Raw genomic sequence first — 25,754 nt, forward strand, 5'->3', positions numbered from 1 at the left:
TCATATTATTTTGTTAAAATTATTTTGTTGTTTCAAGGAATTTCTTGCTTCTATCATTTTCAAAAATAAAAAATTCAATTTTTTTACCACCACTACTGACATCACCTGCAATGCCATCGCCATCACTGCCGCCACCATTGCTATCGCTTCCACTATTAGCATCATCACCACCACAGTAGTCTTAATCTCCACCATCACCATATCACCGATTCCCCCATCATCAATGTTGTCTATCCCAACATGAGCCATAGTCACCAACGATGCTGCGGTTTCTATTGTTTGCTCTTTTGATGGAAAATAAGGAAAATGGGTAATTTTTATTCTCTTTTACCATCACCTGCACTCTTCCACCATTTAGTTCACTATCATCATATTTATACTTTCAAAAATAATTGACTATAACAAATATATTTATATTTTTTAAAAGTAAAAAAAATGAAGTATAATTTTGATATTGTTTTATTTCTGAAAATAAGAAAATTGGAAACGAAGCCACATTGCAGCTTAGGTTGTCATATGCACTGATTTTCCTACAACCTAAGAGAAATGGCAGACGAAGGGGCTTCCCATCGAGGTGGCCATATTGCAATTATTCTTCAATTTACATGGAACGGTGTCACACAAGGGGAACGTCGATCACATGGCACCCCCTACCCCACTCTTGTTACTCATTCTTCCCTGGGATGCAACCACCTTTCTATCGCTCTTCTCTGGACTGCTATCACCACATACAATGACCTAAACACGTTGCATTCACACAGTCCACGATGTTTATCCCACAGATCGTAATTGCTGGGTGTTGAAATCGGGAGAACACTTCCGGGTAAAAGAAAAGGCTACAAAATTTACATTGGATTGCACTTAAACTGCAAGCGATTCCCATGCACTGAAGCTTGTTAAGAGAGACTCTTAAGACTGCATCCGACCAATGATACAACAAAGCTTCTATCGGTTTTACAAAGCGTTTGCAATCGATAGAGAAGTTCGTGCAGCACCAACTGCTACGCGCATGAGTTTGGAAGGCTGTTCGCGGCGCAATAACTGGCACCCAGAACGCTAATAGGATCAAAAAGGCTTCACATTCACTCAACGGAAAAAAGGATCCCTCTTTTAAACGAAGGCTGACGTCAATAAAACCAACGAGTACTCCAGCGACGTGCTGTCCATTGCCCAGTCACACCCCTTGAAGCAAGGTTCAGGGCTGCGAGCCTCGACGACCTCCTGCTACCTGCCCCTCAAGCAGTGCTCTAAATGCAACCACTTGAGTCCCAACCGAGATGCTGGAGCAATTCTTCGCACAATGTCATGCACCACACTTTCAAGGACACAGAAGCTTTTACTTCGCCCTCCAAAGAAGCAATTGTAGTTGATACAATGTTTCATGGATACAGAGATATCCATGAACAGGTAATACGATGATTTATGGATCCATCATTCGTGAATTGACTACTTGTATCACATATATATGAAAATAGGAATAGTTATTCAACTCCGATCCTCCCAATTAAACATTTGGGACATCACTTCATTTTTTACATCATATTGATCAATGCAGCTTCCCTATTCAACTTGGGCATAACTTTTTCTGCAAACTCCGCATAACAATAATCGCAAGAAACCGCTCTCACGGAATCATTCATGTTAAAAAATGAACTGTGTCTTCGTTTTGTTTTGTTCAATTCATTTCGCAGTATATTGTTGTCAAATGATGTAAGCACAAGACTCAGTACCTCATTACCTGGCTATTGAGGCACAAAAATGAAATACCTAATTCATGCCACCTTTCTCAGGGTGCTTCTCATGAGCAACATCACTTGGAAGATCGAGCCCCTGCGGAATCCTTCCAGGAAAATTGCTACTTGAGGAATCTTGCCCAAGCATACTGCAAACAGCAAGTTGGCTAATCAGCCTGATGTGATTAATGACAAAGCTTAAACTCTGGCATAAAACCCTCACCTTCTGTCAAACAACACCATTGACCGGAGCTCGCAATTGGCAAAGCTGCATAACCATAAAGATGTGAATAAACCAAACCAACAACCGAAAGACGGATACTTTTTGTTTTTTATTTTTATTTTTTGGCTTGTTGCAGGCAGATAGAATCTTATAAGAATATTTTTTTTAAAAAAAAAATCAATAACTGCTGCTGAGCATGGTCAGCAGAAACTTGGTTCACGTGAAGTCAAACAACTTTCCTTTTCCACTAGAGATAATTTTGTGAAATAACCACTTCTGGACTATTGACCACTTAATCAATATATTTGACCTCATAAGAATATGCATAAGTAGTCAGATAATCATAAGTTAGACTATCAAATAAACTGGGTACTAATTCCTTCACTCCTTGCAAAGCATCAGTAAAATATTCATTGATTAGAGATATGCTACGTTCTTCCAATTGGGTATCTCGGTAGTCAAAGATGGTAAAAATGGTTGCTGAACAATTAATCACCAGAAACACACAGACACACAGACACACAGACACACACACAGACACACACACACACACACACACACACACACACACACACACAGACACAGAGAGATGCTATTGTGTGCTCGGATGTACTAGAAAATCAGTACACCCCCTTCAAAATCAATGATGGGCCATCCAACTTCAAGATCCAAATCGTTGAACATCATCCACACCACAAAATAGGCCTGGAAACTAAAACTCATATGTTTTGGTGGTCTGTAACCTAATCATCAAGTAGATGTCAGAAAGAAGGGTTTTAGTAGCATACTACTATTTTTTTCTCATGATCTAATCATCGAGACCTGGTGAAATTAAATCTATCCATGTTTTAAGATACATAGATCATGAGTCATCAAGTGGATTTCAATTTATGTGCCCTATTATGTATGTTACTACATTAATATAATTGATAACATCAATTCTGACACCTACTTGCTGATTAGATTAAAGACCACCAAAATGTATGAATTTTGGTAAATATTGTAGATCATGTTGAATGGTTTAAATCTTGAACTTGGATAGCCCATCATTGATTTTCAAGGAAGTGTGTATTAATTTCCCGGTATACCTAAGTAGACAATACATATCCCATATATATATATATATATATATATATATATATATATATATATATATATATGCATGCTATGCTTTTAATCACACAATAATAAATAAAAATAATGTATTGAAACAACATCTAATTAGGATCTTTTTTAATCAATAAGGGCAATAGGTGGTTGCATCGGCTACCTAGGCTTAGCCAGCCACCTGCATTGCCTATGGTTGACTGCCCAGTGGAAAACCAAGTAGCCTGGGCCATTTTGGACTGTTATGGGACAAGCAAGGATATTAGGTTGAACCAAGAAAAGTTGAACCGAGCCGAACTGGCCGGTTCAGCCCGAACTAAGCCGACCCAATCTCTGACCAGGTCGGTTCGACAATAGAAAACAGTTCCGGCCCCTAGAAGGTTGAACCTAATTGGCTCTAGCCGGAACCGGCCGGAATCGGCCAGCATCAGATGGAACCGGACAGTTCCGTTTGGTTCGACTCAATTCGAACCAGTACGGGTCTCAGTACCGGTTCGACAAACATTGGGTTGAACAAGTCAGAGTATTGATCATGTTAGGATAGTCACATAAGATGCAACTTCTTGTTTTAGTAATTCTTAGATTATTTATCATTTAATAAATTGCTTATTGCATTTCTTTGTGTCATTTAGTGTGGTTTTTTAAAACAATCAATTTCTATAGTTGTATAATTTGTAGGCAAAATAAATCTTTACTGGTTTGCATTACAAGTATCCTAAAATAATTGCAAAACTCCTTTGCTTCCTTTAATTTCTTGTCATTTAGTTTTAATTTTCTAATTCGTTATATGAATTTAAATTATTTTTAATTTTTGATACAATCTATTACTATGTCCACCCAACGAGTAATCATTGTGGTCCCTGGCTGCGAGCATACTGCAACCAACCTTTAAATCACATGTGTAGAGATAAAGATGTAGTAAAACTCTTGTGATGTGATGAACAATAAAAGGAAGAACATGATTTATATGTAATATCTTAGAGGGAAGCAAATTAAAAGTAAACTGGAAATACAACCTGCTGGTCCTAATCATATACATCTATAAGAGATCTTAAAATAGCACTCACATAAAGCTTTACATATAAGCAGATTGTGAATTAACAGGCCACTTAAATTGTTACAGAGATGTTTAAATATCTAGGCAGACTAAAGCCAGCTAAGGTGATTGACCCCAAGACAATAATCCATAGAAACCATGCTCCGGCTCAGTTTAGGGGCTTGCAGGATGGGTCCAGGCCTAACCAGAAAATCCGGGGAACAAGTTTGGGCTAAGCTTGAGCTTAGTTTTTGACTACTTTCTGCCATAAATTCAGGCCAAAATACCCAAATATATGGGAAATGACCTGGCCATTTGCTTAAAACCACAAGCTGAGATTGCTTTATAGAATAGATTCCCTGTTGAGTATTAACCCACCCTATTCTGCTTTGCCCTAGAAGGAAAAAAAAACTCATGCCAAACCTTTACCCTGCTTTCTTTTCAGATTTCTTTATCTTTGCTTCGGCTCTTGGGACTAGGTTTGCCGATTGGCAACGCTCCTCTCTATATACATTTAATCACAGAAACAGTGGAAAATGTTGCCTGGGCACTTTCAATTTTTTGAATTCTATAGTGCTGGAATTTCCAGCAGCTGGACACTCAGAGAAAAGCACTACATGCTTATTGATGCTCCACACATAATATTCTGCCCATGCAGCCAGAAGAGTTGGCATTTGACAGGGTTTTCTGTCAAGTCATATCAGAGAACACTCCAATGCAAGTGATAGCATTTAGTGCTTTACAATTGCAAGTGCCTAATAATATTAGAATAAAGTGTTTAGACGCTTCCAGTTGATTATTGCCTTTTCCAGTCAAGTATCAACTTTTCTTTCTTTGATATTATGTGACAAAAGACCAATTTTATTTATGAACAGTATCAATAAAGTATAATTGTCCTTGTGCATTGATTATTTATATGTTATTTTTTAACATTCTAATACTGTAGAAGTTTCCTTAGGCCTGCATAATTTGACTTTTGAGGTCAAAGCATCAGATACACCCATAATAATTGGACACTAGCATCTGTGCCAAGTATCTAGATAATGCTAAGTTACCTTATCATCACCTTTGTATTTATGAAATTACTTCCAGAAGAAACAAATATGTCCTATTTTTTCCTTGTTTCATGTACTTTAAAATTTCAAAATCTAGGTTTCAAGGTTTACAAAAAAATTGCAGTTTGTTGGTTAGATATAATTTAGGATCTGACATTGCGTTGTTTATTCATAGTTTCAGACTCCTTCCCTTCCTCTGAGATTCCTCTATGTTTTTGATGCTTAGTTCTTGTAAGCCAAACCATCTCCAAGCCCTCTCCAAGCCCAAGCTTCGACAATGTTTGAACAAGTCATTACTAGTTTAATGCTTGCAGGCTCATTTGAATTGGGACTGAGCTGAGGCTTGATGCCTTTGTTATTGGTTCAAGCCCAGGCAGAACTTGATTTGAGCTCACCCTGATCCCGTGATAACCCCTAAATCGAGGTAAAGCTTAATAAGTTAAAATGAAGGAAATTATACAAGTTAACACAGGATATTGTCAATCTAAGAGTAAGATAAGCATATTCGGAATACTCTGCAGTGCCAATGCTCAACTTGGGTAAGCGATTTCTCCAACCTATATCAATAAAATGCAGTGGTGAATAAATACTTTGCTCTCATTTTATGATGCATGCCATTTATTTTCTCTCTTCGACACTGTATGGAGGGACAATTAATTATGCACTTTTTACAAAAGTTGTTAGATAGCCCAGCCAAACCTATGCAATGGACCTAGCTTATCACCCAGGCAATAGTTCAGGTGATAGATTTAATACAAATTTTATTTACCTTCTTAAACAGATTTACATACAACCTTAATAAATTAACATTTTAAGATGCCTTAAGGCATACACTATGAATGTAAACAATCAAAACCACTCAAAAGATGTATTGTAGTTCGCAAAACTTATAAAACGAGTACTCATGGCTAAGAAAAAAAATTAGAAGTGATACCATATATCATTGTTGTCTTAGATTTAATGATAGAGATTATCAAGCTTCCTTAACCACCCATCTTGTTGGAGGTTAGAGCATGGTCGAGGATTTTGAGTGTGAAACCTTTCGGACTCGTTTGGTTGGCAGAAAGAATTTCTCCTCGTTGAAATACTTTTAATGGAAAGCTGATGCCTAGGTATATGATGCTTGGAAAAGTGGTTGTCACATGTTTGGTAAACCATGGAAAAGCGGGACATTCCAAATTGGTTTATGTTTGGTTGAGCATCTACTTTTCTAGAAAAGTTATGTAAAATACCTATCATGCCCTTAATAAAGGAAAAGACTTTATACCATTTTATACAATTTTATCTAAAAGCTTAAAAGCACTTTTGGCCAAAAAAAAAAAAATATCCCAATTCCCATCCAGTGGGAAAGTGCCTTTCCCATATCCCACGTGAGTTTTTCTTTCCCATGAAATATAAAAATCTTATTCCCATAAAAAAGTTACTTTCTCATCTATCTCCTTTGAAAACTCCAACCAAACATATAGGCATTTCTCCATTTTTCCGTTGACCATACCTTACCCCTCCTCTTTCTGTGAACCAAACGAATCCTATATAGTTTCATTTGACATCTAAAGTAAAAGGTCTTTTTTCTGCCCCCCCCCCCCCCAATATAATATTATATATATATATATATATATATATATATATATATATATATATATATATATACACACACACACAAAATCTTAATTTCAATTTGGACCAATTTGTTTCACTGCCTAGCAAGTTAGCATCCATGAGTTGTTTATTTAAAAAAAAAAAAGAAAATACTTGCAATATATATAGGATGGAGCATGGTCAAGGATTTTGAATGTAGGGCCTTTCATGTTTTTATTTGACATCTAAACTTACATTTTTTTTTGGCAAAAAAATATGCAATCTTAATTTTAATTTGGTCCAATTTCAAGTATTTGACTTCCTTCCTATGAAGTAAGCATCCATGAGTCACTTATGACAACAAAATTGCAAGAAAATACTTGAAATATATGGTTCGTTGATATATGACGTTTGTAAGTTGTATCTAAAAGCAATCCATTTTGACCAAGGGTGATCTCAAACCACTCCTTTTCTGAGTGTCAGGTGGTTCCAGCTCAATATCAGTTAGTTCAGGCCAAAATCCTTTTAAAAAACTATATTCTTTGTTAAATAACATTATAAGTATTTGGGTTCTATCTCTTCTATATTAAAAATAATAATCTTTGGAGGCCCCTATTACATATTTTCAACAAATAAATGCAAGACACCATTGTTCACAATGGTAACACTTTAATTTATAGAATATAAATACAATTTGTATTTATATCCATTTAGCTAATAGCCACTGAACCTTAAAAATATGACAAAGAAATGGCCAAACTTAATAATTGTTTGCAAGTTGTACTGAAAAATGATGAGGAAGAAGCCTCATACATTGGTCACTAAAAAGCTTTATAATTGTTCAGCATAATGAATTTTCAATCAGTTGAAGGTTAGTAAATAAAATAATACCAATATACTTTATAAATTTCACTTATGTACGATATCAGCTTCAAAGATTCAACTTAAAACTACCCAAACTACTAGCCGATGATGGGAGAGGCGGAGGTGTAGACTTCGTCATCAGAGATCATGAGTAGCGGGGGGTCAGCGGATCTTCGACTCCTCGGTGGTATGTGCTGAGCTCATGAGCCGCCTAGAAGGGCATTTTCTATGCTGACGGATACTAGATACAGACAGGCTCATCCTCGAGAGCGACTCGGTTACAGTGATTAATTGGATCCGGGGTTGGGATCGTGCAGGCAAGGGCAGGCCGCTACGACTTGACATTCGCGAATTATTGCAGGAGTGTGGTGCCCACCAGGCCACACATGTCTATAGGGAGACAAATGGTGCAGCTGATTAGGTTGCTTCCTATGCGGCTCACCATTCGGATGGTTTTATTTGGAGAGAGCGTGACATAGTGCCGAGTGCTTTATCTGCTTTGTTGTTTTCGGATTTTGTTGGCTGCATCCACACCCATAGGGTGTGAGCCGCCGTTGTACCACCCAAAAAAAATAAAAATAAAAATAAATAAAAAAGAACTACCCAAACTACAAATAAATAAGTCATATAACAAAATATTCTAAATCTTGTGTAATAATTTTTCTTAGCTTCTTTTATTTACATTCCACATTTTTATGCCTTTTGATATTTTCTGATTTTCTTGATCAAAACACCAAAACTTGAAGGGAAACTGATAAAACCAGAACTCCACATGCCCAAACAAAACTAAGATCAAGTTTGATGCATACATATACATATATATATATATATACACACACACATACATGTATATACGTTTGTGTATGAACGACCATGCGCGTGTGCATTTGTTATCTTTTTGGCAGGATGAACGATATAAATATTTGTTATTTGTACATATATATCTATATGCATAATGAGAAATAAATATATTTACATAATCATACACATGATGGTCCAAGTTAGTGTCGCCTGGGCATCTTTGAAGCATGTCATTGCCATAGTATACATGCATTATAAAGAACGTTAAGAATGGTGATTCTACCTAATTTTCCCTTCCTAATTAATTTCTTTCTACTATGTTTTTTGTTTTTCCATACTCCTAGTTTAGGATCACATCATTTAGCATGTGTTCTTGAAAACCATGTAGAAAACCAAAAACTTGAAGTTTGAAATAAAAAGCTTGTGCTACTGAAAGAAAGATAAACTTAATATTGTTACACAAATGTAAAGATAAAAATGTCTCGATGGTCACTTACTGCTTGCTGATTTCCTTTTTAATGACAGGATGACAATCATTCCCAAACATATTCAAGGTATGGAACAAAAATCCACTATGCGTAACAATAGCTATCTCCTTCTCTTTTCGTGTCCACAACCTGGAAAAGAGTGAAAGCATGATCAACTTTATATAGTATATATTGCAATACTTCTTTTTTTTCAAAAGGATTGTATTTTCCTGAAAGATCATGGGACAAAATATTTAATTAAGCTATAAACAATAATAGACATAACCAAGACGTTGCCGTACCAACCAGTACTGCCCTATACCGATCGTATCATACCGTACTACTAAGGCACCAATATGGTACTGATATTCAATTTAACATACAAGCCAAACCAATCTGTACTAGTTCGAACCGAGCGGAACCAACTTGTACCAACCCATACCGTCCATTTTTTTGTAGTACCATGTCTGGGAGTGAGAAAAAGGTATTGAGAGCCTATCCCAGTACGGGATGCATATTATACCATACCAACCATATCATACCAAACCAGTGATGTACTGGTACAGATCTCGGCATTAGTTTTGCGACCTTGGACATAACTTTATCTAGAGGAAGACTTCATCCCGAATGTTAGACTACAAGGAACAATGTTGCAATTCCTCATACATTGTAGATTTTGTGAGTACAAGGCAGTCTTTCCAAATTTTGCTTTCCATAGTGTTTTAGAGAGAGAAAAGCCAAGAATGCAGTGATATAAAAGGAGAGTTTGTTTATTAGTTCACTTATTCTCTAGTCAGAATCTTATGTTCCATTGCATGTGCCCAGAAAAGTCAAGAGACCATCAACTTTAGATTGGAATCTCTCACGTACTTCCCAAGCTTATTAGATACATTTTGCTAGAATCTTGGCTCACTAGAATTCATGGTTGACAAAAGTTAAAAGATGTTAAAATAATTATTAACTGAAACCTCCAATAGCACAAATAAGGTACTAAAGAATGTTTTGTCAGTAAAATATAAACAAAAAACACAATTGCAAAAAAGGTCTGGATAAGCTACATCTAATTAAAGATGGATTCTGGAGGAAATATAAAACACGAGAAAAGTCACATATAAACCATACCCCCTTCATATATGGATAATCAGGCAAGTTTTGATTGGTCTTCGGAAGCTTAAATATAACCTGTGACTGGCACATTTAAATAGTGTTCCAGATCATCATCATATTCTCCTCAATTAAATAACATTTTCAATTAGTAACCATTCATCCTGAGCGAGCTCTAACCCCCATTCCATAATTCCCAACCAGAAATCATTAGCACCATCCAGAGCAATGTACTGATGAAAAGTGAAAATACTAGACAAGATGCATTTCTGGAAAAATTGATGTTTAAAGCAAAGGGAACCAGGAAATGATAGTGATGCCTTGTGGAATAAATGGTTCTCAGATAAGAACCAATCACAATTGCATTGGGTGCTGAAATTGGCATAAGTCTCAAATTTATATTGTTAGTATTCTCCATCATAGCTAAAGGTGAAACATTGAGCAACCCGCGTTCTGATAAAAAATGAACAGATATAAGCAAAGCATCTAGCTTTAATATTTATGATTTAATGAACTACAAATAGAAGTGCTAAAACCATAAGATAGCTACATCTCGGAACAATGATATATTTCTACCTGAATTGCCAGAAAATAACAAACTGATAATCAGCATAAAGATTTTACTGTTAAATGCATTGCTCTAAAAGCAGGAAAGAAACTACTTTATAAGCAGTATATATATAAATCTGATGTGATTATTAACAGTTAGTTGTGCTTTTAATATTTTCCTTAAAAAATTAGCTTAACCTAAAAAACAGTACCAGTTAATAAATTTCATTCCCCTAGCAGCAACCTCTTCATTTGCCTCTCTTATATCAGCTTTCCAAAGAATGTCTTCATTATTTTCTATCTGGAAAAGAAAGTCCAAATTTATCCATAATGCTTTAATGAAGAATTATCTTCACAAAATATCATAGGTAGACCAATGTAATCTAATATAATACTAAAAATGAAACATGAGTTCACAATATGAGGTACTAACCAAAGAAAAATCAATTGCAGGAAAAAGATGGCGATACTCGCTTATACTTCTTCTCTTATCACATGGGTGTACTCCCTGCAGTCAACATAATTGAGAAAACCAGGGTATCAACTCTTTGTAATAAATCAGAAAACTTATAAATAGAACATCATATTCTTCATCCACATAAAAAGTCATATAAATGACTAACTAATCAACATTCTCTTACATCCCCAGGAAAACCATCTGCTCTTTTGTGCAGTTTATAGCTAAGAACTTAAGTAAAATAAATTACTGGTAGAATAATTACAAATAAAAGAAAAAGATATCAAATTTGGCCCTCCTGTACGTGAGTCATGCATTACACCTTTTACAAAGATCAATTTATGACCAAAAGGACAGGTTGTAAATGCAACAACAACTTCAGACAAAATGTCAATAGAAATCAAGGCATACCAAGTGTTCTCGACAATATTCCACTGCCATCAAAGGTGGACAATTCAAACTTGAAATTGCAGGACGGCGACTATTCCCAGCATTTGCAACCATTAGTGGTGGCGCACTTACACCATCAGCATAGCTCTCCCCTCCGAACACCCCTGCAGCAGTTTGCATTGTCCTGTAAATTACTAGTTTAGATACATTACCTTGATACATTCTTGAAAATAGTAAACGCAAATGACTAAGTGAAAACCAAAAGGGAAACTACTAAGGCCTACATGCACCAAGATTTCTTAATCCTTTATTTTCAATTTGATCTAGGCAGTGTTATGATGACCAGAAAACTACAACAAGTGAATTATGCCTCCAGGAAAAGATGGAAAAACAAAAAAGGCATCTTGAAGATGGCAACATGTCCAAAATGTCCAACCACACAGTGACTAAAAGTGCAAGATCGAAGAGAAAATACATCTCTTCCAATTGTCTACAACATACAAAATCATCTTAGAGGCACCCTTCCTACTCTGCCTTGACACTAAAGCCTAATACAAGGCAATTTATAGACCAAGCTAACATCGATTGGAAACTCTTGACATTAAGGCATTTAACATACTGATCTCAATAACAAGCTATCTCAAAGTGAATGTAGCATCCTTTTAAATCTCCAGTAAATTAGTTGGTTGAGTATGGGTTATATTCAAGGCCACGTATCAGACCTTTCACAATTTTTAAATCATTATTTTAGATTAAACCATTGCATCATGGCTTTATAAGACCCACTGCTAGCCTGGACAGTTTATGCCTATTCCATGTGGTTTAGCTGAGTGGTTGCCCATCGTGAAATTATTTTCAACTTCTTTAGAAACCTACACACTTCAGACATGTAGCATTTTTAGCCAATGATTAAAATATAATTTCACTCTTTACTATACCTTATGGTTAAGTAGGACCAAGATGGAATACATGGAATGTAGTTTTGGTAAAATTAGATAAAGAGACGAAGCTGGTGTGAAAATTGAGGATCATCAAGTTTCTAAGAGTGATCATTTTAGGTATCTAGGATTGATTATTTATATGAAAGGAAAGATTGAAGAGGATGTTATCCATAAGATTAAAGCAGGTCGGATAAAACGAAGTACAACTAGAATATTATGTGATCATAAAATACCTACCAAGTTGAAGAAAAATTTTATAGGACAACCATATGACCAGCTATGCTTTATAGTATAGAATGTTGGGCAATTAAAAAAATAACATATGCACAAGATGAGTGTCGTTGCAATGAGAATATTGAGATGGATGTGTGGTAATACAAAAAAAAAGATAGAATAAGAAATAAAGTGATTCGTAGAATGGTAGAGGTAGTATCAATTGAGGACAAACTGAGAGAAGGATGACATAGGTGGTCGGGGTGTGTTCACCATAGGCCAAGGGATGCAACGATATGAAGAAATGATTTGATACATGTAAAATGAAAGAGAGGTAGAGTTAGACTAATAATCACATGGGATGAAGTAGAAGGGCATGATATTGCTATATCTTTCAAAAAGTGTGGCCCTAAACGGAGGAAAATGGAGGGAAAAAATTCATATAGTTGACCCCAACTAGTTTGGGGTTAAGGCTTAGTTTATTTGAGTTGACACTGTACCTTATAATACAAAGTTACAAACCATCCTATTGACAAGTGGGAGCTGAACTGGTGTGCATGGTGTATTGATATATAGTGTAGCAGCCAATCTGGTAACACAACATACAAATGAAAAAAGCTACACTATAACTTGTATCAGCTTGGGTTCCTTTGACTGAACCTAACCATCCCAAACAGCATCTCTTTCATTTAGGATGAAATGGATCAGCATGCCCTCTCCTTCAATCAATTTCTTTTTGGTCTTGTGAAAACCTACATCAGTAAGATTTTCATTCAATGACATGTGGCACATATTGGAATTGCGGCTGGAAGCGGGTTGGGTCAGGCCGCTCGACATCCATGCCTAAGTTCAACCTGAAATTTTTTAGGATTAGGGCTAAGCCAAAGCCTGAAAAATTTCTAAATCGGGTCCAAGCCTGACCTAAGCCCAGGACCAAAACCCGAACAAACCACACTTAATAGGAGCCCAAGAGGGCCTGACTTGAGCCTAGACTCGAGCTCAGCAACCTCCACCTAACAGCCATGTACAAGACAAATCGGGATGGAGCCATTAACAAGGTCCACGAAAAGGTGTAGAAAGCCCATGAGGGTGGCAGCGGAGATGGTGCCAGGGAGGTGCTTATGAGGGGTTTGGGAGAAGTGAAGGGAAGAGACTAAGGAGCGGAGGTGGAGGGGATTGGTCCTAAGGTTTGGGGCATCCAGGGTTGGGCAACAGAGGTGAGGGAGTCAATCTTGAGAGCAAAGGAAGTGATGTCAGAATTGTGGACAACAATGACAAGGTGGGTGAAAGCAAAGATGGGGGAGAGCTGCCGAACAGCAAACACAAGCCAGGGAGAGGGCTTGGCATAGGATGTTGAGGTGGTTGGGGAGCGAGCAGGGAGCGGAGGGTGAGGTGGGGAGGTAGAACATGGGTATGGAGAGACAGAGGCAACGAAGAGTATGGGAGGGATAACAAAGAAAAGTGGAAGAAAGGTGGAGAGAAGTGGGAGTGGGTACTGAGTCAGGCGTGGGGGTATGGGTTAGGGTTAGGGTTAGGGTTGGGGTGGGTGGGCAAGCATAGTCAGGTCGGGCACTAATTTAGGCCTCCAGCCATGCTTAGGTCGGCCGATTTTTTTATTCAGGCTCTACAACCTGAGCCAAGCTTGAGCCCAATTCGAATCATTTCAGTCTTTCAAATCAGACCCAAAGCCCGACATGAAGCCATCCTGAGCCCTTTTCTAGCCCTAGGTGAAATATAGTTGGTCATATGTAACTATTTAACGAAGTCAAATCATGTAGAATGCATATTCCTATAATAGACATATCATGGCAAACCCCATTGTTGCTAGATGTCATCCTTGTGTGTAGCCTTGCAAAGGCTACCCATTCTAGCATCATACACTATCATTATCTTTTTCTTCCTCATTCCCTCTACCTTTGCATAATGACCCATTTGGTACATGGACAATAAATTGAGCCATACTCGAAATTCTTTATGGATCTATCATTGGACCTATACCCAGCCCAATAGTCTAAGGTGCAGCTCAGATCCGGGTCACTTCTAGATGTCTGGGTGCATGTGACAGCCCTAATAAACACAAACACAAATACAATACACAATATTCTTATCTTTACATTAAGATAATTACCTTTTAAATTTACTGCTCAAATTTAGATGGCAGTGGGAGGGGCTTTAGATAAAGCGATTTTGACACCAACAATGTGCTTGTAATGTTGTACCAACTAGTCTTTCCCAGGTAATATTACAAAAATTGAAAATCATAAATCTAAAGAAAGAAAGAATTCTGAATTTTACGAAGGGCAAAATGAAGAAAGAAGAAAAGGAAGGACATGAGAATTTATGTACAAATTTCAGTAGGGATGAAGGAAAAAAGAAGAATAGAAAGAGGAACAAAACCGACAATCATCCCAATGCCCAGGTATGCATATCATCACTCTCTTTTTGCTTTTTTTCACTTGTCCGCCACTTCAGTGAGAAATTTTTTTTCCCATTACATAAGTATTCTTGCTTAAGTCTTGAGATATTATATGCTATATAGCTTTCTTCTTCTGGTTGTTTTAATAACTATCATCTCAACTACTAAGAGATTAATTCTTGCTAAAATTTACTAAGAGACTAATGAGGGAAGCAAAGACATGTGCATCTCAAACTTATTAAAGTTGTAATAGCGTTCTTTAATGCCACATAATAACTATGTATTACACATAAATGACAAAAAGCAAATAAAAAAAATTCTATTCATGAATTTCATGTGGAAGATTTATCATTGCCTCCCTCAAGCAGGAACCTGACTCACCACTGTAATTAAATGAGTTCAGAAAATTTTAAGCACCAAATACAATAGAGTTCATTATATCACTATCATCCCATGCCAAACTATGTGGTAAAAGATTAGTAAGCTAACGGTGGAGGCCAGTAGCAGTCATATATATGCCAATACAAGATAGTTGATGCACAAAAAAGAAATATCTAGTGATTTAGAATCCAACATAACCATATATAATTCTTTTCATTAAAGATGCTATAAGCATTTTGAATTTAAAAAAAAAATCCAGAAAGTTTAACATAATTAATATAGTAACAGTTTTAAAATACAGCACATACATGTCTATATATTTGATGTTGAGCAATTATCTTAAAAAGCGCATAAAAGACTGCTAAAATCAGAGCCAGAACTTTATATATTTTATAATACTAAAAGAATGTAGACAAAGATCATACCTTAGCAATGGGGAAGTGATAACCAAATCGATCTTCCTAGCAAGCCCACATGCATGGACATGCTTGCGCAAATTATCAACCTATTACAGTGGCATGTAATCATGCGCAAGCATTTAGCAAAGAATAAGCAAGAATTACATAACAAGTCAATCAAGCACATTTTACATTTTTAAGCAAGTTGTTTGAATAAATTAAGCTAACATGTTAAACCATAAGCATAACCATTAAGCCGAAACCCAACTATTTGGTGGGGGCTTTATGAATCCTACTGAAGCACTCGTTACTAAGACTGAATGATCCAATATGAGAGACAATCTATCATGTTTGGCCTGCAAATGGCCCACGCTACCCATGTGGGGGTCATGCCAAGACACCGTCCATCAGACCAAAGATGACTTGCACACCACCAAGCTAAAGGGATGGGCATCAGATCAACAATAGCACGATACTTCGCATAGTAAGAATCCTATATTAAGTATTCAATATGTCAAATCATAAGAAATCGATTCAGATTTTAGTCAGAAATGGAATTAAATCTAGTTGGTCGGGAACAAACAGCAGCCAAAATATTGTATCACCAAACATATTCAGTGATTAGTCAGGAATTGAGCAAAACCACCGGTTAGCTTATTAAACAAGCTTACAACTTATTAAGGATCTCAAGAATCACAATCTGGACAAGAAAGCCATGTTCCAAGTTCTAAGAAGCCCACATTCCCAGAAATTATGATTTTGTCAATCCATCCATAAAAGTCCCAATTTTTTGGCGAATTTTGCTATCAACTTAGAGTTACTTTTCTATATTTGAAAAGTCAATTAAGTCCTTGCAGTATAAAGGCCTTTAAATCTTGATCTTTTCATCATTTAACACAGCAAAATTCTTTGGGTGCAAGCAACATTATCTCATGTGGCCTGAGGGCAAATAGTTTCACGGTGCAAAGCTGCAGATTTCCACTAAAAAAGCCTTCATGCAATGTCTTGAGCAACTCACAAAGAGCAACCTAAAGCAAAGCATACATAAACCAGCAATATCGAGCATGGCCAAGAGTATGTCTCAAGATTTAAAGTATCGGTATTGATACCCATACCAGTAGGTTACGAGAATGGTATAGTACCGACACATGGCATGTCTCTTGGTGTTCGGACAGCAAGATAAAAAAAGAGAAAACCATGTCATGGTAAATGGAGGGTATGCTAGTACCGGTGTTTTATCAATATGATTAGGTACAGACAGCAAGAACCACTTGTATGTAAATCCCTGGTACATCTTGTATCAATCTAAATAAGTTTACACTTGTCTTAAGGGCCTAAATTTTCATGCATAGTGTAGGACAAACTAGAATATCATAAAGGCTCATGTGATGGCAATTGGCAAATGAATAGATTGAAAAAAAAAATGTCTATTTACTAGAGATGCCATAGATTGTCTTGCAATGGTGGAAATTAGACTTCTTGTGCTTATATTTGTTCCCGGGGGGGGGGGGGGGGGGGGGGGGGGGGGGTCTTGAATTCTCATGTGATAGCAAATGAATAGATTGAAAAAAAAAATGTCTATTTACTAGAGATGCCATAGATTGTCTTGCAATGGTGGAAATTAGACTTCTTGTGCTTATATTTGTTCCGGGGGGGGGTCTTGAATTTAGTCCCACATCGGCTAGTAGCGGAAAGGTTCTGTGCCTTAAATGAGGGATGGAAATCCTTTCCTCTCGAGGCGCCTTTTGAAGGGCAAAACCGTGAAGGCAGTGGTCTCCCCCCGTCTGCGCTGGACGCGCGGGCCGGAGCGCCCAAAGGGCAATGGTCTCCCCCCGTCTGCGCTGGACGCGCAGGCCGAAGTGCCCAAAGCGGACAATACCTCGGGAGGAACGCAGTCCTCTTTCTCTGCTAGCTTAATGTGGGCTATGCTGTTGTGTGAGGCTCCGGCCAAAGGCCGTCCCTGCAACAGATGGCGCGCCAGGTAGGGGGCGCCTCCTCCCACTATTGACTACCCCTCAGGACTGCGGAGGCTCAAGAACCTTCCCACTAGGGGGGCTATGTTGGGGGGGGGAGGGGGCCTTGAATTTAGTCCCACATCGGCTAGCAGCGGAAAGGTTCTGTGCCTTAAATGGGGGATGGAAATCCTTTCCTCTCGAGGCGCCTTTTGAAGGGCAAAACCGTGAGGGCATTGGTCTCCCCCCGTCTGCGCTGGACGCGCGGGCCGGAGCGCCCAAAGGGCAGTAGTCTTCCTCCGTCTGCGCTGGACGCGCGGGCCGGAGCGCCCAAAGCGGACAATACCTCGGGAGGAACGCAGTCCTCTTTCTCTGCTAGCTTAATGTGGGCTATGCTGTTGTGTGAGGCTCCGGCCAAAGGCCGTCCCTGCAACAATATTTAATAATCTTTTTGTTCTTATTCATCTGATTTATTCTGTAGGAATTTGAAAAGAATCTCGCAATCCATGGTTCTAACCACAACGGTATCCAAGCTGACCCTCTCCGTGGCTTGAAAACATCTCTTGAGTTTGTTTCATTCTAGAACTAATTAAGAAATAAACATGAATTGCTTTCTTGATATCAACACAATAGTGATAGATTGCATTCAGAACAATTATATAAATTACCATAAGAAAGTCCATTTATTTGACTCCACCTTGTCCTTGCTAATGAGACTTCCAAATCCCAAAATCATTATTATCATGTTAAAGAAGAAATTAAGACACCTCTAGTTATCCTCCTTTTCATAGATTAACTATAGATTCCTATGCTATATATACATATTCATTAAAGCCAAGTTCTTTGAGTCTTACAGATAACCGTTCATGAAACAGATTTTACAGTTGAATTATGGGCAAGTTTACTAGTAAGTCTAATTTCATGGTAGGAAAATGGATTAGCATGAACTTGAATTTGAACATAAACATGGTACTAGACTACTAGTCAATTAAAGTTTTAGCGAGGAGAACTTGACAACCCAAAGCCCTTAAAAAAATTTCAGATACATCCAGAAACATAAATCCATTGTCTATCATACCATCCTAACCGCTTGGTTTGGGGTGTATCAAACTATTCCAATGCAAAACCAGGACGGTACAGCAATACGGGGCAGAACAAGCCTCGAACTGACCTGAACTGAGCAAAATCGCCCGATTCTGCTCTCCCAATAATAAGGGGGGAGATGCAGAGAAGGCCTCCCACGTCTTCTCAACTCTCCGAACTTTTTTTGTCATTTTCATCAAAAAATGCCTAAGGGCAATTTCAACTCGAATTTCATTTAAAATCCCTCCAAGATCATGTAAATCTTCCTCCATCTTTTTTTTTCAATTTTGAAGCGAAAAATAGGCCAAAATGGAGGAAATAAGGAGAGATCATGACAATTTTTGTATTTTGTCATGATTTCATGATATATTATAGATATAAGGATGATCTACACAAATTTGAAAAAATCATGAGGAATTTGTCCATTTGTAATCAAATCCTCGTGCACTCCGTCTCCTCTCTGTATTTGCTTGATTGCATTTGCAACTGAATAGTGATTTCATTTCGAGCAATTATCCAAAACCCTAAGGAGGTTGACGATCCAGGTCCTCTCGCAGATGATCTCCTTTAGTGGTTGTGGGCACAACTAATCTACCGTTGCCCTGATCCACGAGACCAATGAGCCCTCACATGACCATTTGCCTAGATCATCTCACACTACCAATGATGATGATAATGATCGTTCAAGTAGTGATATACCTGTGGCTGGAAAGACGGCAGTGGCTATAGCACGGGCGCATATAATTCACAACTCCATGGTATCGATTCACCGATAAGTCATAGTTCACTTATGCCACATAGAATAGGGATCACGATGCACAACCTAGGAGAGCATGCAAGGATACGATTACATACTAAAAATGAATCCTTGCTGTTGCCGCTGCAGATGACCTTGCACGTAGAGTATGGCCTTTAGGCATATCTGGATCCAAATCATATACTAGATCTTACTCCACACGGCTAGACTATAACCTACATGGATATCCTTCATCTGAGATATTATATTCGAGTGGTTACCACCCTCCATAGCCTTAAGCAACTTACGAGTCGGATTTCGCCGCCTTGATCTTTTGATGGCCAATCTAGAATCAAACACGGGATCAGTATTTGGGTGGCTAGTCAAGAGATGGAGGTTATGGACCACAGAGATGGATGAGATTATTTGGAAAGTTGAAGTAATATCGCAGGCCCGGACCATGACTAGGATCCCAACATCTAGGAGAAACATAGGCACTCCACAAAATTTTTGATGTGGGTACTTTGCACTTCAAATTCATTTGATATATTATATGTAAACTTAATTATACGTGCTCATGCATTCAATTATGTTACAATTGCACTAATTTATTGATTATAGCATGTTTCCTGAGACTCAAGTCCAAACTAACATAAAGACATCAAAACAACATCAAAATCCTAAATTAAATAACCACAATCTTTAAAATAATCACTAAAAATAAAAAATTGAAAAAACAAGAAACAAAAAGAATATAGTAAAATTGCATACTTTGTGTCAGTATGATACCAAACTAGTATTGACTGTACTGGTTGGACATACATTGCATAAATCAAACTAAACGAAGAAAATTGATGAATAACCATCATTCCCAGAATTAAAGGTAAATTGATTTGTTTAATTTCCTTTTTTGTATATTTAAGTTGGTGCAATGTTAGCTGCATTCCACAAATTTGGGTAAGATTGGTACAGTGCTACTTAAGACTAAGAAATCAACAGGGTAGTTTGCTTATATTCAATTGCTAAGTTGTAGTTGTACTTGTGATGTAAGTATTTTATAAGGTAGCAAGATTCATAGCTTCCAAAACATTTGATGATTAATGATGTGTCATTTAGTGTCTTAGAGAATCCACTCCATAGATGTCACCTTGATGCATGCCTGGTGGCAATACTTTACGACAAGGTCAGAGATCTATTATTTTAGCAAGTGCCATGTGTCAACTATGGCATTGGCTTTTCCTAATTAAGTATTCTTTGTTATGACCAAAGAATTTTACACTAGCTAGTGATTTTTGCAACACAACTAGTTAGATGGTAAATCTGATTGCCATCAGTATCCTTTCAACGCTCACTTACCTCTCTCTAGTCAATTAACTATTAGCAAAAATGCTTCATGGAGTCATTCTCCTTCACCCAGTTCCAACCCCTATAATCCAAACTCTAGCTCTACAATCAATGCAAGTGCTTAGATGATGACTTGTAATTTCATATATCACGAAGCCTTGAGGCTGGGAAAACAAAATTTTGGTATGACGTAAGGAAAAAAATAATGAATAGCAGAGGAGATGAACAAGCAAAGGAGTGGTGTAAGAGTGACCATAATTTTTTCATTCAGGAATCAATCACATCACATTTTTTGGATTTCATTAACCCATAATGCAACACACCTATCTGACACCAAAAAACAATAAGAAGTTCCTCATACTATGGTTGCATGAACTCCTCACAAAATATTGCTGGACACAGTTTCACATAATAAACAGCACATGACAGCTTAAAGAAACATTTGTGTCTTCCATGGTATTCTTAATTTTTTGTTAGTGATGGTGTTGCTTGGCATCAGGAAAGCCAGCACATGACTATCAAGGTTAGTGCATCAATGATTATAAATGAACTGAGCTTTGTAAATCATATTAAATGACATGACATAAATCAAACTTAATCTCTTCAATTTTAGATGTAAACATGTGTTAAACTTCTTTAAAAAAAAACAAATCAAAGGCATCATTATATGACAAATATCCAACACTTCACATGTAATTACCACACAATTTCCTCACAACAAAGTGCAATAAATTGTAAATAAAGTGCAATAAAGAACTCTGGTATATTAATCTTTTTTATGACCATGAAAAATCCGTTAATACCTGATCCCATCCTAAAGGAGTAAGGTGAGCATCAAAAAGTTCTGTTGATAAGTATGCCTTATAGTCTTTCTCACCTTCCACATTATGAATTCCCTGTGCGTGCCTAACCTACAAATGTAATTGGATTGAGAGAAATAGGTAAGAAACAAGGCTCTTTATATAAAAGCAATTGAGAAATATATTTAGATTAACACAAACCAGGTGTAGAGTTTTGCAGCGGTGCAAAGGGAACAGACTTGAACTAGCATTGTTGTCCATATCTGCAGGATTGAGTTGGGAAGCATGATTAGAGAATTAAATAAGGCAACATCCAATGTCAATTATAATACCAGTAAGAGTTTCAAGAATTGCAGGGAAAAAAAAAACATACGCTATGTCTCACCCTTAATCTAATAGATGCTCTTCACTAAAGAATGGACGAGTAATTCTCACAGAATTGAGAACTAAATTAAGAGTCCTTTAAAATATTATCCTAGATGCAATGATTAATCAGCCATGCAACTAACAAGAGCCCATGGAGAAGTGATAAAAATTTACACAAATGAATGATGGAAACTAATTTGAAGAAAAGAAGGATTCAGTTTTCAAAAATAAATCAACACTCATAAGTGTCCTAATACATTCAGAGCAACAGGATCAGCGAGCTATAGCAAATAACACTACCATACTGTTTTATGACTACACTCAATTCTTGTTGGTGTTTTGATCAAGAACTGAATGATCAAAGCAATCTGACATTTTTAATCTTTAAGAAATTTGTCTATATAAAAGAAGACACGAATTCCCCCTATTCTCCCTGCCTAAGTTGATGATAAAATACATTTCTTGGTAGGTCATCAGATAGATTAACTCATGATATCCTACAATATATATTTCTTTCCAATTCCTTTAGTTCATGTCATCCTTTTTCGTAATCTGAATCCAAGGAAAATTCTCCTGTGTTGAATGACGGTTCTATGAGAGGACACATCCTGAAGTTCGACATTGCCCTTACCCTTATACCTAGCTGAACTACATCACCGCTGTGGAGTGGTCAAAGGATAAGGGTGGAAATTCTCGCTGCTGGGAGCTGAAGCACTATGGCTTCCTCAAAATCTGACTAAAGCACCCGATTGTAGTGATCAGTTTTCTACTCCGATTGTAGCAATCATCTCTGTGTAATTAAAACACCCAAAGCACCCTAATGAGTTGGAAAAGGGGCCTTTAAATAATAATATCAACGTATTCACACCATATTACCAGCAGATGCATTGGTGCAATGAACTCTGAGATGGGGATGAATAATCAAGGCTCCTGACAAATCACAAATGTAGCTGCGGTAAATCAACACAATCAATACAACCATAAAGACTCATCATCAAGAATCAAATACAGATGGCTTGGTCCCAAATCATCCGAACAGTCCTGCAGGACTTTAGATTCCTGATAAGTTCCCACGGATCAAGAAACATCTCATCGATCGTCGAGCACATTGTTAAACCCAAGATGCATGCAGTTATTACGGGAGATGATGATTCCCTCGATATGAACACTGAATCCCAATAATCTAATACGTTTGACTGAGCATGGAAGGAGGGGTATTGCAGCCAGAGAAGTTTGAGCGGCTGTTCTACCTCTTTCGATGTTTACGTCTTCCAATTCGTTAAAGGCGCGTCAAAGCATACATTCAAAGATCCAAGTGCTAGAGGCGCAGCCGAGTACAAAGACGTTCTACGTTGGAGAAAACAGCCCCAAGCACGCGGATCTCAGCTCAGCCGACTCGACCAATCTGATTTGACGCCCAAGTCGGCGTATAATCAAACCCACCGAACCACAACATCCAAGAAAAACGCATTCGCTAAAATCGAGAAGATACAAGCGGAAAAAGAACCATTGATCGACCAGAATCGAGGAAAAATCAGGAAAGAATTACAGGCACGTCTGGGGGAAAGAAAAGAACAAAAGAAACGAGCGAGCAAGGTAAAACGTCAAAAAGAGGAAAATAACCTTTTCTGAGCCCAGCCTTCTTACCTGAGAAGCCACAGGTGAAGCGCACGATAGTCAAGCGCCGCGACCAAGAAACAGAAGACGGAGGAGATGGACGGGACGGCAAGGGAAGAGGAACAGGTGGGAGATGGATGCGGTGGTAGTTGTCGTGGAGAGCAACAGAGGCGGCGAGGGAAAAAGAAATGGTCATGGCAATCGCCGGATCTTGGACCCCCTATTTTTATGGCTCACAATTCGAGAGTTTTCTTCCGTTTTTTACCCTCCACTCTCTCTCGCTTACGCGTCGGTGGTACGAAAGAATATCTGATACGAGACCCAAGCGGAATGCTATGCTCTCGAACCGGATATGTTCCGTCCGTTCGGAACCCAGCCTCATCCATCCAACGAAATTGGAATCTTATCTCGCGTCCGTCCCCAACCCCCAAAGCTGCGGCCTCACCCCACCACGAAGATCGACGGCCGTCAACCGGATTTGATGGCTATCAATCTCCATGATGGGACGACACAGTGGCTTGCCCGAGAATGTACGGGCGTACAGCCCTCTGAAATGCAAAACGAGCCCGCAGCGAGTCTGGATGACTCGTCTAACCTTTTTGCTCATTTAATCAGATTTGCTCCTCCAACGTACCTCTTCGAGTACAGTTCTAAAATTTTCTGTAGCGGTCGTGTGCTGATCCAATACTTGGTAGTGGATCAATTTGCTGAACCAAGCCAATCCCATATCTAGCATCCAACACTATATCAACATGTGTACCCTACTTAGATTGCGAGTCTTGAACACTTCCTCTATCATGTTAAGATCCTCTCAAAACCCTAACACTAATTTAGAATGTTTGGACTTTCTCAGGTTTTAATTATTTGGTTATTTGGATTTTATTTATTTATTTGTTGGATGGATAATGGATTAGATTTTGGTATGTAAGTGATGAAATTATTCCACATGAAAGGATTGTAACCGGCTAGAGTTAACTTCCAAAAAATTGCTATTCATTTTTTGATTTTATTATATCTATTAAAACTAATTAAACTTTAAGGATTTCATAGCTTATTCGAAATCAATAATTGATAATTATATTCGTTGTTGTGATGTCTTTATTGCCTTTAACTAACATTTGGTCCTTTTTAAATATTCTTATGGAATGAACATCCTATCTAAGGCAACTTGTGCAATATTAAAAAAATAATTAAATTCCAAATCAATCAAAATCCATCAGGCTTATTAAAAAAATTAGTTGCATTGTACAGGTTTTTTTTTCGAAATTTCAAAAAATAGTCTCTTATTTTTGAACAAGATGGGACCTTTTAAGGTAAAGAATAGAAAAATTATCAAAGTATAGATTATCCCATGTTCTAACATTTTTGAAATATACTTTCTAGAATTGAAATCATAACCTCCTCTTCCTCGGATGATAGGTGTATCATAAGGATGGCAATCAATTTGTTTTGAGTTAGCTGCGGATCGGAATGAACGCATATCAAAGCAAAATTTTATCAACTTGAACTCAACTTATTTATTAAATCGGTTAAAAATTTAGATTTGAGCTTGACCTATTTATTAAACAAATAATTTGATCCCTCTCTTTCCCCTGCATAACCTATTTGATAAATAGGTCGAGTCAGGTTAAATGGGTTAAACGGACTAGGTGGATTTTTAATAGATTAAATAGATATTAATATGTTAAACAGATTAAGCGCGTTAGGTTAAACTGAACAGAAACAGATTATGTATATTTTGAATATGTTAAATAGATCTTGGACGATTTAGATGGGTTAGATCATGGTCTAACCAAATTATCAAATGGGTCAAATTGGATCAATCAAGTCAAATATGTAAACTCCAACTCGATTCGTTTAATAAATAGAACTAGATGAATTAATTTGTTCATGGCCCAAACTGACTTATGTCAAACCAAAATTTGCTTAAAAGGTCCGGTTGACAGGCCGACCATAAATTCCCATCCTTGTGTATCATTTTGTTGTGCTTAGTTCCTAGTATAGGTTAGGGCACTCTGCCCCACAAAAGATGGATGGTTGTTGATTAGGACTGTCATATTAAAAATTGTTATCCCATTATCTGGATCTGACTTTGGTAGGGTACATCCCTCACTTATTGAAGCATGCAATACAGCAGTTTTTT

At 37.5% G+C, this 25,754-nt stretch overlaps 1 protein-coding gene across 2 annotated transcripts; it reads right to left on the reverse strand.

Moving 5' to 3' along the window:
- Window positions 1–1,434: 1,434 nt before the first annotated feature.
- Window positions 1,435–24,059, reverse strand: LOC103703986 (Phosphoglycerate mutase family protein). Of its 2 annotated transcripts, XM_008787093.5 has the most exons (10): window positions 23,642–24,059; window positions 21,830–21,891; window positions 21,632–21,739; window positions 15,741–15,820; window positions 11,386–11,548; window positions 10,951–11,025; window positions 10,730–10,818; window positions 8,895–9,014; window positions 1,957–2,001; window positions 1,435–1,882 (listed from the first exon to the last, which is right to left on the reverse strand). In XM_008787093.5, exons 1-10 carry the CDS (start codon window positions 23,805–23,807, stop codon window positions 1,768–1,770), a joined length of 1,023 nt encoding a protein of 340 aa, XP_008785315.1. In that variant the 5' UTR covers window positions 23,808–24,059; the 3' UTR covers window positions 1,435–1,767. The 2 variants fall into 2 exon arrangements, with proteins under 2 accessions (XP_008785315.1, XP_026659205.1); XM_026803404.4 differs by lacking the exons at window positions 1,435–1,882; window positions 1,957–2,001 and adding an exon at window positions 2,399–5,568 and having other exon boundaries at window positions 23,642–23,929.
- Between the last annotated feature and the right edge of the window lie 1,695 nt (window positions 24,060–25,754).

This window comes from Phoenix dactylifera, chromosome 6 (genome assembly GCF_051530095.1).
Source record: "Phoenix dactylifera cultivar Ajwa chromosome 6, Ajwa_hap1_PhDact_Kaust_v1.1, whole genome shotgun sequence".
NCBI lineage: Eukaryota > Viridiplantae > Streptophyta > Magnoliopsida > Arecales > Arecaceae > Phoenix > Phoenix dactylifera.